The 12618-nt window shown below is 49.5% G+C and overlaps 1 protein-coding gene across 1 annotated transcript in view; it reads left to right on the top strand.

The window, feature by feature from the left end:
* The window catches only part of UAP1L1 (UDP-N-acetylglucosamine pyrophosphorylase 1 like 1), a 36399-nt gene that overhangs the window by 17604 nt on the left and 6177 nt on the right, over positions 1–12618 (top strand). Inside the window, exons 6-8 of the mRNA XM_068248760.1 lie at positions 1946–2086; positions 7685–7870; positions 8135–8201. Coding sequence (XP_068104861.1) covers positions 1946–2086; positions 7685–7870; positions 8135–8201 — 394 coding nt within the window. The remainder of the gene's footprint in view (positions 1–1945; positions 2087–7684; positions 7871–8134; positions 8202–12618) is intronic.

The raw sequence follows: 12618 nt of genomic DNA, 5'->3' as shown, positions 1-12618 counted from the left end.
TTTATACATTACCTGTCCTGTGTCGCCCTCCGTGCGGTGTATATCCGTCTCCGAAATTCTGCTGCTCCATTAGCGACCTTCTTTTGCCGATCAATGTGAGATCTAAATATCTATCTGATCACTTGATTGAATCAGATCTGGAGTGAAAATTGCATGCTGTGTACCCACCATAATGTGAACCCTGTTCAGAGTCCTAGTGTTTGATTCACAAATCTTACTTATTTTTCACCTTAACTGTAGAAAGAGCTAATGCATGAGATGAACAGATCAGGACAGATAAATCATGAGTAAAAGGACAACTGAAGCGAGAGGGATATGTAGGCTGCCATATTTATTTCCTTTCAACTAGGGATGGGACGGCGAATCCACGAATCCCTCGAATATTGGGAAATATTCGAGATTCGTGGATTCGAATCCCGACGCCATTTTTCACCTTCCGAATCCCGACGCTGCATCGCCGCGCATCCGCCCCTTCCCCCGCTCTCACTCGTCCTCCGACCTCCTTCGACCCCCCCCCCCCCCCCCCGCGCCTCCTCCGCTCGCCCCCCCTGCCCGCCCGCATAGTTAGCATCAACTCACCTATCCAGAGCGGAGCGCAGAGCGCCAGACCTCTCGCTGACTTCCTGGTTCCCCCTAGTGATCGACTTTTACAATGACATCATCAGTACAAGCCGGCCAGGCCACTAGAGGGAACAGGGAAGTAACGAAGAGGTCTGCCGCTCTGCGCTCCATGGAAAAGGTGAGTAGATACTTATGCAGGGGTGAGCAGAGGAGGCATGGGGGACGGAGGGGGCCGTGGGGGGGTTGGCGGTGAGCGGAGGAGGCACGGGGGCAGAGGAGGCCGTGGGGGGGGGGGGGGGCACCTACATGAAGGCCACCTACATGAAGGCCACTATACCTACCTACCCACCTACCTAAAGGCCCCTATACCTACCTACCTAAAGGCCTAAAGAAAATATAGAAACTGAAAGCAGACATCCTCTGTTATTGCCTCACACTGCCCCCTAGTGACAAGTGGCCATATATACACATTACAGCAGTACTAATTAGAAGCAGAGAAATGTAACAAATGAGAAATAGAAACATTTAATAAAATACATTGTCCCGGAGCACTTGCAAGGCTCTAAATAAATTGGCTGCTAAGTGGTTAAGTAATACCAGTTGCCTGGCTATCCTGCTGATCCTCTGCCTGTAATACATTTTAGCCATAGACCCTGAACAAGTATGCAGCAGACCTGACAACATTATCTGCATGCTTGTTTCAGGTGTGATTCAGACACTACTGCAGCCAAATAGATCAGCGGGGCTATTGCAAGGAAATAAATATGGCAGCCTCTATATCACTCTCAGTTCGGTTGTCCTTTAAGTAAAAATAAGGAGAGATAAACTATAAGTTAATTAATTTAAGGAGAGATAAATTGTGAGTTAATAAGGTGAGATAATTAAACAAAGGTCTGGGCAGCACGGTGGCATAGTGGTTAGTGCTCTCGCCTTGCAGCGCTGGGTACCTGGTTCGAATCCCAGCCAGGTCAACATCTGCAAGGAGTTTGTATGATCTCCCCGTGTCTGTGTGGATTTCCTCCGGGCACTCAGGTTTCCTCCCAAATCCCAAAAACATACAGATAGGTTAACTGGCTTCCCCCTAAATTGGCCCTAGACTATGATACATTCACTACACAACACATACATAGACATATCACTATGGCAGGATTAGATTGTGAGCTCCTCTGAGGTACAGTTAGTGACAAGACAATATATATTCAGTACAGCGCTGCATAACATGTTGGCGCTATATATAAATACTTAAAATAAAAGCTTTGTGAATCAGCACAAATGTTCTTTAGCTATAAGTGATGTATCTGATAGTTCTACTGTGACTAAGAAAAAGGAAGGAGGACTTTTGGTCTCAGTACAAGAACAAATGAATCCCCTTTTCCTCCATCAGGACACTAGAGCCAAGCCTGGGGTACCACGTCGCCATAAAAAAGGTTCCCTACGTGGATGAAGAAGGAAACTTGGTGAAACCATCACAGCCCAACGGGATCAAAATGGAGAAGTTTGTGTTTGATGTTTTCCAGTTTGCCAAGTGAGTACTTTCTCTGCAATCTAGATGTATGAATGTAAAGATCTATACATACTTCAGGACAGGAGATCTATACATACTTCAGGACAGGAGATCTATACATACTTCAGGACAGGAGATCTATACGTACTTCAGGACAGGAGATCTATACGTACTTCAGGACAGGAGATCAATACGTACTTCAGGACAGGAGATCTATACGTACTTTAGGACAGGAGATCTATACGTACTTCAGGACAGGAGATCTATATGTACTTCAGGACAGGCGATCTATACGTACTTCAGGACAGGCGATCTATACGTACTTCAGGACAGGAGATCTATACGTACTTCAGGACAGGCGATCTATACGTACTTCAGGACAGGAGATCTATACGTACTTCAGGACAGGAGATCTATACATACTTCAGGACAGGAGATCTATACATACTTCAGGACAGGATCACTTGTTTGAAAAGTACATTTTTCAGCTGCCCTCTGAAAGGTGCACCAGATCAAGGGGAAAGTAAGTTTCCCAACAAAATAGCACTGCGAATAGACAAGCCTCAAGTGTGTAACTTAAAGAGAACCTAAAGTAAATAATAAAAAAAATTTTTTAACTCACCTGGAGCTTCTACCAGTCCCTTGCAGCCACCCTGTGCCTGCGCCGTTACGCCGCGATGTTCCTGTCACCTGCAGCGCCTCTCTTTCTTCTAGTGGACGGGAACACTCTGCGCATGTGCAGAATGCTCCCAGTGATGCGAGTGCGATTGAGGATGCACGTGGCTGGGGGCACACATGCGTCTGAAGGAGGGGTGCTGCAGTGGGCTGGAGTATCTATTGCTCAGTAACTGCGCGGGCACATGTCTATGAACATTGTTAGGGAATTAATACTTTTCCACTGCGCAAGCTAGATGTCTTAAAAGCATACCTGAAGTGAGGAAACTCTACTTCATACCATAGAACCTTCCCAATACTCTCTCTGTCCCGTTGCTCCTGCGTTGTCACATGGAAGCTACTCATCCTTCTTGGTCTTTTGCCTACCTCGGGCAGCTTTTGAAAGCATTTGCGTCCCTGAGTAGTTCCAGACTGACTGACTGACGCATTCTTGCTGCACATGTTTGAGCCTGGACTTAAACGTGTAGAGTATGGATACACTCCTCTTCAGAAGTACTCAGGCACCCAAATACTTCCAAAGCCTGTCCCAGGAGTGCGCAGAGGGATTCGACCTGTAGGATGAATAACTTCAGTAGGGATGGTACTGGAACAACGAGATGGAGAAGGGACTGGGATGCTCTATGGCACAGGTGTCGACCTCCAGGCCTGGAGGGCCAGATCCATGCCAGTGTTTAGGATGATGGACCACACTTTTCCTGATTTAGACCCATCAATTCATTTGAGCTGTCAGAAATGTGTGAGGACCTTGGCCCTCGAAGGACCGGTTAGACATCACTGCTCTTTGGCATCTAGAGACTTCCCTCTACATAGGTAGATGAATCCAGGAGCAGCTCACATAAAAAATTCCCAACAACTTTTACTAAGGTAAAAAGCTTGCAAGTGACAACGGATAAAAAAAACATATACTTATCTGGAACAATGTGACCGTCAAGCGGTGCGGAGGAAGGTCGACGATCGTTTCGCCCCACAATTTGGGCTTTCTGAAGACTGTATGACCCCCATCGCTTACCTGTTGCCATTGATATCTGGAAAAGACCACCCATCATGGAGCTCTGCCCCCCCTTCACACCTCCGTCATGGCAGCCCATCAACACACGCCGCAATCATCTATAGGGCCCAGTAAAGCACGTTGCACAGTCCGCCCCTTACTACACCATCCACGAGCAGCACGCTGGGCACAGCTGACTTCACTCTCCAGCCCCAATCAACATAGCATCGCTTCCGCCCTGGAATGCACTGTTTCCAGATGTGTACTGCCACGTTCCAATGGAACGCCAGTGCGTACCTCCGCAACTCGGGTCGTACCAACAAGCGTAAACGATTTACAAGCAGAGCTGCACAATAGGGCCCTCAGGTAATAAACATTGGCCACAGAAAGGAAATAGACATACATTAGACGATACATACGGTATTAGAATGTCACAAATGGCTGGCATAATCTTAGTGAGCAAAAAAGGAGAATTGCACATGTCACCCCGAGCTGCTTGGTTACTCTGTTGTACTGGTCCAAGCCCTATCCCATAAGGGGGCCATACACCTAACGATTTTCCCGCCGATATACAGCAGATTCGATCACTGTGATCGAATCTGCTGTGAAATCCTTGTGCAAATGCTGACAGAACGATCGATTTCCGTCCGAAATCAATCGTTCCCGTCGAGCCGTCCGTGCAGAAGATTTTGCTCGATCGCCGGCGGGTCGGGAGTGCGTTGATAGCGGCGTTCGAATGCCCGACGCAATACAGCGGCAATACATTACCTGCTCCGGCAGCGTGAGTCCCCTCTGTCTTCTCCGCTGGGTTCCACATTCCGGACCGGCTGGCTACCTTCTGTCCCGGCAGAAAGTTTAAACAGTAGAGCGCCCTCTACTGTTTAAACTCCCCCGGACAGAAAGAAGGTAAAGCCAGCCGGAACCCAGCAGAGAAGAAGACAGCGGGGACTTGCGCTGCCGGAGCAGGTAATGTATGCGAGGGGTGGGCGGGGGGTGTGGGCGGCAGCGGCAGAACCACCACAGATTGTGATCGGTTTCAGGCTGAAATCGATTCACACTCTGTTTGCAGTAAAGGCAGCCATACGATCCCTCTCTGATCAGAGAGGGATCTATCTGCTGGTCGAATCTGATGGCAAATCGACCAGTGTATGGCCACCTATAGAGCCATATCAATCCCTGCCATGCACTGAGGAAGATCGAAAGTCCGAAACAGGCTGTCTGCATGTGGGGTTGGTGAGGCTCTGTAAAATGTAAAGCTATAGGTTTGCTATACACCAGCAGTTCTGGAGGTAAGCCTGGCTTCAGGGGCATGAAGAGATAATTTGCATATTCAGTAGCGGTGCATTGTGGGTTACCACAAATGTTCACTAAGGGCCCTTTTCCACCTGCAATCGCTAGCGTTCACGCTGAACGCTAGCGATTGCTGAATCGCAAAACCGGCGATTCCCCCGACGTTTGCAGCTGCGATTTTGCTATGCTATGCACTGCATAGCAAAATCGCGGCAATTATCGCTCCGCCGCGCGTTCGCGTTCCCGACAAAAGCGAATCGCGGTAGTGGAAATGACCTACCGCGATTCCTATGTTAAAAAGCAAACCGTAGCGATTGTAAAATCGCTAGCGGTTTGCGGTTTTGCGATTCAGCCAGCGCAAACGCGCTGGTGGAAAAGGGCCCTAAAAGGGAACCTAAACTGAGAAGGATATGCATTTTTCCTTTTAAAATAATACCAGTTGCCTGACTCTCTCCTGCTGATCCTGTGTCTCTAATACTTTTAGCCACAGCTCCTCAACAAGCATACAGATCAGGTGCTCTGACTGAAGTCAGACTGGATTAGCTGCATGCTGGTTTCAGGGGTGTGATTCAACCACTACTGCAGCAAGAGAGATCAGGAGTGCCAGGCAACTGGTATTGTTTAAAAGGAAACATCCATATCCCTCTCAGTTTAGGTTCCCTTTAAAGGGTCCCAATGAGGCTTCCCCGTCCCCTGTAGCCTGGGGGAATCTAGCGCTGGCTCCTCTGAAACTTCCTCAACAAACCCTGACAAGTACAGTGCAGGTGCAACAATATTTACCTACTGCAGTCCAGCGCAGGCGCAGTAGTGGCTCATCATTTGGGCTAAGGCAGAAATAGCTGAGCCCGATCGATCCACTCTACTGGGCAGGCCAAGGACTCGCGTCTGCTCAGTAGAACGGAAACGATCTGGCTCAGCTATTTCTGCCTTAGCCTGAACAAAGAGCCGCTACTGCGCTTGTGCAGGATCGCGGTAGGTTAATATTTACTTCGCCGTTGTTGGGGGGGGGTCACAGTACTGGATTGCCGGGATGGAGGAAGATGGGGGAAGTCTCATTAGGATTCAGAGGCTTCCCCCTCCTGAAGTAAGTATCCCACAGAGGGTTTTTTTTTTCTTTTTGTTACAGGTTTTCTTTAAAGGGAAGGTTCAGGGAGGGTGGTTAAAAGATAAAAATCAATTTCCACTTACCTGGGGCTTCCTCCAGCCCATGGCAGGCAGGAGGTGCTCTCGCCGCCGCTCCCGGTGGTCTCCGGTGGCCGACCCGACCTGGCCAGGCTGGCTGCCAGGTCGGGCTCTTCTGCGCTCCAAGGCCCGGCACTTCTGCATCCCACGCGGGCACGCTGACGTCATCGGACGTCCGCCGGGCTGTACTGCGCAGGCGCAGAACTACTGCGCCTGTGTAGTACAGCCCGGAGGACGTCCGATGACGTCAGCGCGCCCACGGGCTGGAGGAAGCCCCAGGTAAGTGGAAATTGATTTTTATTTTTTCAATACCCTCCCTGAACCTTCCCTTTAAAGCTGAATTATCGCAAATACCGTCTATTTTAAGAAGGCAAATCACACCAAGCATTGCTTTTTTAGTAGGAGGGTTTTCCAGTCTCTTTTAGTCCTCTATGCTTTCTTTGTGGTTTTGGGTCACCTCAAGCTGCTTGGTTACTGTGATCTATCAGGAATCACATAGTCATATCTAGGATCTCAATTCAGCCAAAAGGGGCTACGTACTCCGACACAGCCACTCTCATATCATAGGCCATTCATGATCGGCCCAAAACAGGGAAGTTTCTAGGCTAAATTGCACCCAGGGCGAGGGTGTTATAATCGTGCCCCCCTCCCAGTCCCCCCAGTAGTATAGGTAGCCAGGCATAGTTGCTCCCAGTATAGGTTTGCTAGGTAGGCGCCTCCAGTATTGGGTAGCCTGTATAGTTACCACCAGTATAGTTTAGGTAGGTAGGTACCCCAGTATAGGTTAGATAAGTAGGTACCCCCAGTATAGGTTAGATAAGTAGCTACCCCCAGTATAGGTTAGATAGGTAGGTGCCCCCAGTATAGGTTAGATAGGTAGGTGCCCCCAGTATAGGTTAGATATGTAGGTTCCTCCAGCATAGGCACGGCGGTGGGGAAGAGTGGGCATAGCGTAGTTACAACTCACCTTCTACGATCCCCCGCAACCTCTATTTCTTTCATGCGGTCACGTCATCACAGGGAGCGCTGTTATCAACGCGATGGACTCCTGGGACAGGAAGAAGATAGAGGCTGTGTGCGTGCAGGGATCATGGAAGGTGACTTGTAACTACCCTATGCCCGCTCCCTCCTGCCGCTCAATCCGGCACCCCAAGCGATTGCACGATTTGCACGCCCGTAGAAATGTGTGTGTCCCAAAATCATGCACAGAAACTGAATTATTTCTGAATGGATGGATCAAAATGAGCATACATAGGATTAGGATTCGCATCACTTATAGTTCCTTGAGTAATGTTCAATACCACCTTGATCACTTGCCCAACACCTCTAACACAAACTACCTATCCTTTTAATAAATATAATATGACTTTAAACTGTATGAGATGGTATGAATATTTCACATTTTTGGGATTGTCTGTAAGTTTTTACACAGTTCCTGTGCTTTTGTATTGTGTGTCAGGTTGTCCTCTCTTTCCATGTTGCAGAAACTTTGTGGCCTTCGAAGTAATCAGGGAGGAAGAGTTCTCTCCTCTGAAGAACGCAGATACAGCTGAGAAGGACACGCCCACCACGGCAAGGCGGTCCCTCCTGTGGCAGCACTACCGCTGGGCTGTTAGAGGCGGGGCCAAGTTTATCGATGCCAACAGCCACGTCATAGAGGAGGATGCTAGGTCAGTCCTTCGTATATAATTGAGAGAACTGGCAAGGACCATTAGTAGACTAGATGTCATCTGAGAGAATGAAGAGAAAGCTAATAATTCCAGGTTGCATGCACATTTAATGCAAATTGTATGCAGCTCAGAATTGTGCCTTCCTGTCAATCTTGATTGGTCCAATTATTAGCCTCAAATGCAAATGTAAATTATTGGCATCACACTGACAAGCACTACTCAGCACTTCTTGTATTGATTTCTAATTCTTTGTCTTTTATGCAGAAATCCAGAACGTGAAGACGCGCCTGCTGTTTGTGAGATTTCTTCATTAATTTCCTATGCTGGAGAGGTAAGGAAGAAAGGGGTGCGACAAGGGGCGTAACAATAGACCCTGCAAGGGATGCAGCAGCAGGGGGGCCCAGAAGCCAAAGGTGGCCCCATCCTGAGAGACTGATAGAATCAGAATCATTTATTTCGCCAGGTACAACGGGGGTTGTACCCGGAATTATTTTTGGCACATACAGGGTCGGTGATGGTACAGCATACCAGAATTTCGAGGAAAGAAGCGTAGAGAGATATAGAGAATAGAAACTTACAGATGGACCCAGGAGAAGGACTGGAGGGGGTAATCCGCTGCCGTATATGGCACTCAAACGCTTCTTCAGTGATACTTGAATCAGATGCCCCCCCCCAGTCCAACCCAGGGGAAGAGAGAGAGATGCGAGAGAAAAGGAAGGAAGATAAAGAGAAAGTGAGTCCCCTTGTGCAGGGCAGCCATCAGATGGATCAGGCGGGGAAGTGGCTCGTCAGATGAATCAGGCATCGAGGTGGCTGGGGTCGATGCGGCCCAGGAGGAGCAGACCACGAGGTGAGCCAGTCAGGGCAGGGAAGCCGGTGAGACTTACCCCACGCAGGTGGCAAACGCCTTTTTGTGTTAATTTGTCCCTTGGCGGTGGGGGGGTCTGGAGTCAGCACGGACCACTGTGGAAAACTGTCCCATCTGGAGCAGCAGTGGTGTGAGCTGGATCCCCAGTGATCTTGAGCTGCACGGGGGCCCTGGGGGAGATGCCAGCCTGAGGTGCTTCAGATGGAGGCAGGCTGTAAGGCACACTGGCCGCAGCGATCTGAAGGGCCTGGAGGAGAGGAGCTCCACGTGGGTGGCCGAGCAAGCTGGAGGCCGGTGGTGGAGCCGATCTGAAGGGCCTGGAGGAGAGGAGCTCCACGTGGGTGGCCGAGCAGGCTGGAGGCCGGTGGTGGAGCCGATCTGAAGGACCTGGAGGAGAGGAGCTCCACGCGGGTGGCCGAGCAGGCTGGAGGCCGGTGGTGGAGCCGATCTGAAGGGCCTGGAGGAGAGGAGCTCCACGTGGGTGGTCGAGCAGGCTGGAGGCCGGTGGTGGAGCCGATCTGAAGGGCCTGGAGGAGAGGAGCTCCACGCGGGTGGCCGAGCAGGCTGGAGGCCGGTGGTGGAGATCGGAGGTGGCCAGCCGATGGTGAGCCCTCCCCAGCTGCGGCGGCCAGGCTGATGGCAAGCAGGGTGCAGCAGGCAGCTGAAGCTCCATCCGGAGAAGCGATGGCATCTCCACTTCTGTGGCTGCCGTGGGAGTAGAGTGCTGTGGGCGGCGGCATCAGGTCTGATAACTACGGGTACAGAGAGTAAAACTTTTCTATTCTCTGCACAACTGTTCTAATGACTGCATCTGCTCAGCTACTGATAACAAATCATACAAAGTGTTGTAGACAGAGATTTGTAGATAGTCTTTATTCATTGTGCAGCAGGCTCCTCTGTACAGCGCCCAGCCCAAAACCTCTCTACCCCTCCCCAAGTGCTGTGTTCTGTAGTGATGCTGGATAAGTTTGCAGAGCCAGTTCTGTTCCATCAGAGATGGACAGAGTGAGTGTAATAAGCTGAGGCTGGGAGTGCACTCGTCTGTCAGTTTTCTGTATGCGTTTTCTGTACACCATGTGTGTCTGTATAAGTGAAAACATGCACGTTTTATCACAACTAATGTAATTGATAGAGAAAATGCCTGCAACGCTTCACTGCTGTCAGTTTTTATCTGCATGGGCAAAACATGCTCTAACCAATTGAATAACATTGGTTCTCAGTTTACTTGTGCAGAAAGCGGGGGGTGGTTTGGCGGGAGGGGGCTCCATCCAAAGTTTTGCAGGGGGGCCTAGTGATTTCTAGTTACGCCCCTGGGTGCGACGTCCGTTTCCCAGAATGCTTTGCCAGTCAGCGAGGATGGCACGCTGAGAGAATGGTCATTGTTTTTATTTTTACCGCCTATGTCTACTCAGATAAGCCAAATCATTACACAATACTGTGTGGGTCTCCCTTGTGCCACCAGACAGCTCTGACCCTTCGAGTCGTGGACCCCACAAGACCTCTAAAGGTGTCCTGTGAAATGTGACACCAAGACATCAACGGCAGAGTTAGGAGAGGTCTATGATTCCTCATACCAGGACACAGGTGCAATTTAAATAGGCTGGGCTCTCAAGCCCCCAAGGCATCTCAATAGCACATAAAAATGCATGCTAACAATATGGCTCATTGCTCCAAAAAGATCCACTCTACCTCTACTTTTTACATTTAAATGTTTGTTAGAAGCTTTTATTGCCCTAATTCTGCATCCTGCCGACCTCAGAAAGAGCAGGCAGATAAGGACTGCTGTAATTAGCAGTAGCAGTGAGCAAACAAAAGCTTTCATCAGCAGGGGGTGTGGAGATAGTACACTGTACTTAAAACAGTTTAGAGAAGTCATGCGTGATTAAATTCACACCTTCCCCTGGATAAATAAGGGCAGAGGGAAAATGGCAGCTCCTACAGCTATTAGAAACCAGGACAAACTGCAGAAAAAAAGCTGCTTGGAACCTGAAATGAAAGGAATACGGAGGCTGATATTATTACCGTATTTTTCGGACTATAAGACGCACTTTTTCTCCCCCAAAGGAGGGGGAGAAAAGTCAGTGCGTCTTGTCATCCGAATGTCTTGCCATGTGTCCCCCACAAGCAAGTTTAAACAGCTGTGGGAATAGAGTCCTGCATCCTCCTGCTTCCTGATATGCTGCTACTGAGTCAGAGAGGGCACTATCTCTGCGGCTCTCACCCTGCACTCCCAGCTGACAACGGCTGACATCAGTGCACAGACTGCAGTGCACTGTCTCTCTGGCTCCATCCTGTCTTTAACGGCTTCTCATACATCAAAGCAGCTGCAAGCACGTGCAGTGAGAAGCTGGTGGAGAATGTTTTTTTTCACATGCCCCTCTCCTGTGACTCTCTTCCTCCCCCTCTCTGTGTACATTCCTTGCATTCCAGCCTTTGATCAGCTGTTCCATCCGGTCACAGTGAGCAGTGAGTTATGCTAGGCATAAACGGGTCGATGTGCCCATATCAATCGAGCCGCTGATGGCTCGATTGATAATTTCCGACAGGTCCGATGACCCGCCGGATCGATTCCCCGCTCAATCCCCGGCGGACAATAGCGGGGAATTGAGCGGAAGATAAGGAAGCTCCCGCAAGGACGAGCGGGAATCGATCCAGGCAGCGGGAGTCGATCGTGTATTCCCAGCATAAGAAGCCCTTGAAAGTTTTTCTGATCGTCCCCTCTCCTGTCTGTGTCTCATTCATTTAATTCACTGTGTGCTGGCTTTGGATTCCCCCTACCAGATGTACTCCCCCTACCAGTCTGAGTACATCTCTTCCACCACACAGGCATCAGGCTTAGGTATTGGGGCATATGAGACTATATAGAAATTCTGGTACACTTTTCTCTATGTGGGTGCTGCCAGATGGTGATGGCATTTGTGTGATATATGGGTGATATCAGCTGGTGTTACTGGAGGTTTTTGTAGGAAAAGGGTTTAAAAAAAAAAAAAAAAAAAAAAAAAAAAAAAAAAAAAGCATACAGCACTACCAAAAAGCACTGCTGACTTCATAAAAGCATTTGTTACCCAGGACAAACTTTGGTGTTATCTAGCCACAGGAATGAATCCTGCAACTCAGAGCCGGATTAAGGCTAAATGGGGCCCTAAGCAAAGTAACTGATTTGGGCCCCCCCATCATGTCGTAATAGAATCAGAAGATGCAGCTGCACAGCAACATGCTGCACACACCGAGGCAGCCGAGCTACTGGTTGCTATGGGCAACAGCCCGCTTTCCTCTGTGGGTGCACAATGCAGGGAATAGCAGCGGCAAAATGCAGAGTGAGAGATGAATGGCTGGGACATTTGCACTCGGCTCGGGCACCCCTGTGAAGAGGGTGCCAGGTATCACCGCAACAGCTGCATCTCCAGCCTGGCAATAGCAGAAAGCTCTGGACACCACCAAACCGGAAGCCGTTCCCCAGACGAATTACATAACCACCCCCCACCACCGAACAACTGATTTCCTCCCAAACTAGACAGCCACCATGCAGCATCCATCCCAGTGAATACGTTAGTCCAGCAGAGAAGGAAGCCGCAGCGGGGAAGAATGACAGCACCAGATGACTCACATTCACCTATTGCGATCCAAGCAATAGAGGTCCCGTCATCCGGAGCCCAGCTGTCTCCTCTAGAGTGCTGCCTCTCTGTTACTACTACTATTACTACTTCCTACTTCTTGTCTGATCTGAGAATCAGGAAGTTCAGAGCGAGCGGCTGCACTGTAGAAGAGACAGATGGGTTTCAGATGACGGGATCTCTATCGCTTGGATCATGGATAGGTGAGTGAGCGTTTGCCATCTGCTGCTATCATTCTTGCTGCAGCTGTGGTTCTCTGTGGGAAG

The sequence above is a fragment of the Hyperolius riggenbachi genome, chromosome 8, assembly GCF_040937935.1.
Source record: "Hyperolius riggenbachi isolate aHypRig1 chromosome 8, aHypRig1.pri, whole genome shotgun sequence".
Classification (NCBI taxonomy): Eukaryota; Metazoa; Chordata; class Amphibia; order Anura; family Hyperoliidae; genus Hyperolius; species Hyperolius riggenbachi.
The sequence above is the reverse complement of the archived record's forward strand: the minus strand, read 5'-3'. Positions and strand labels throughout refer to the sequence as shown.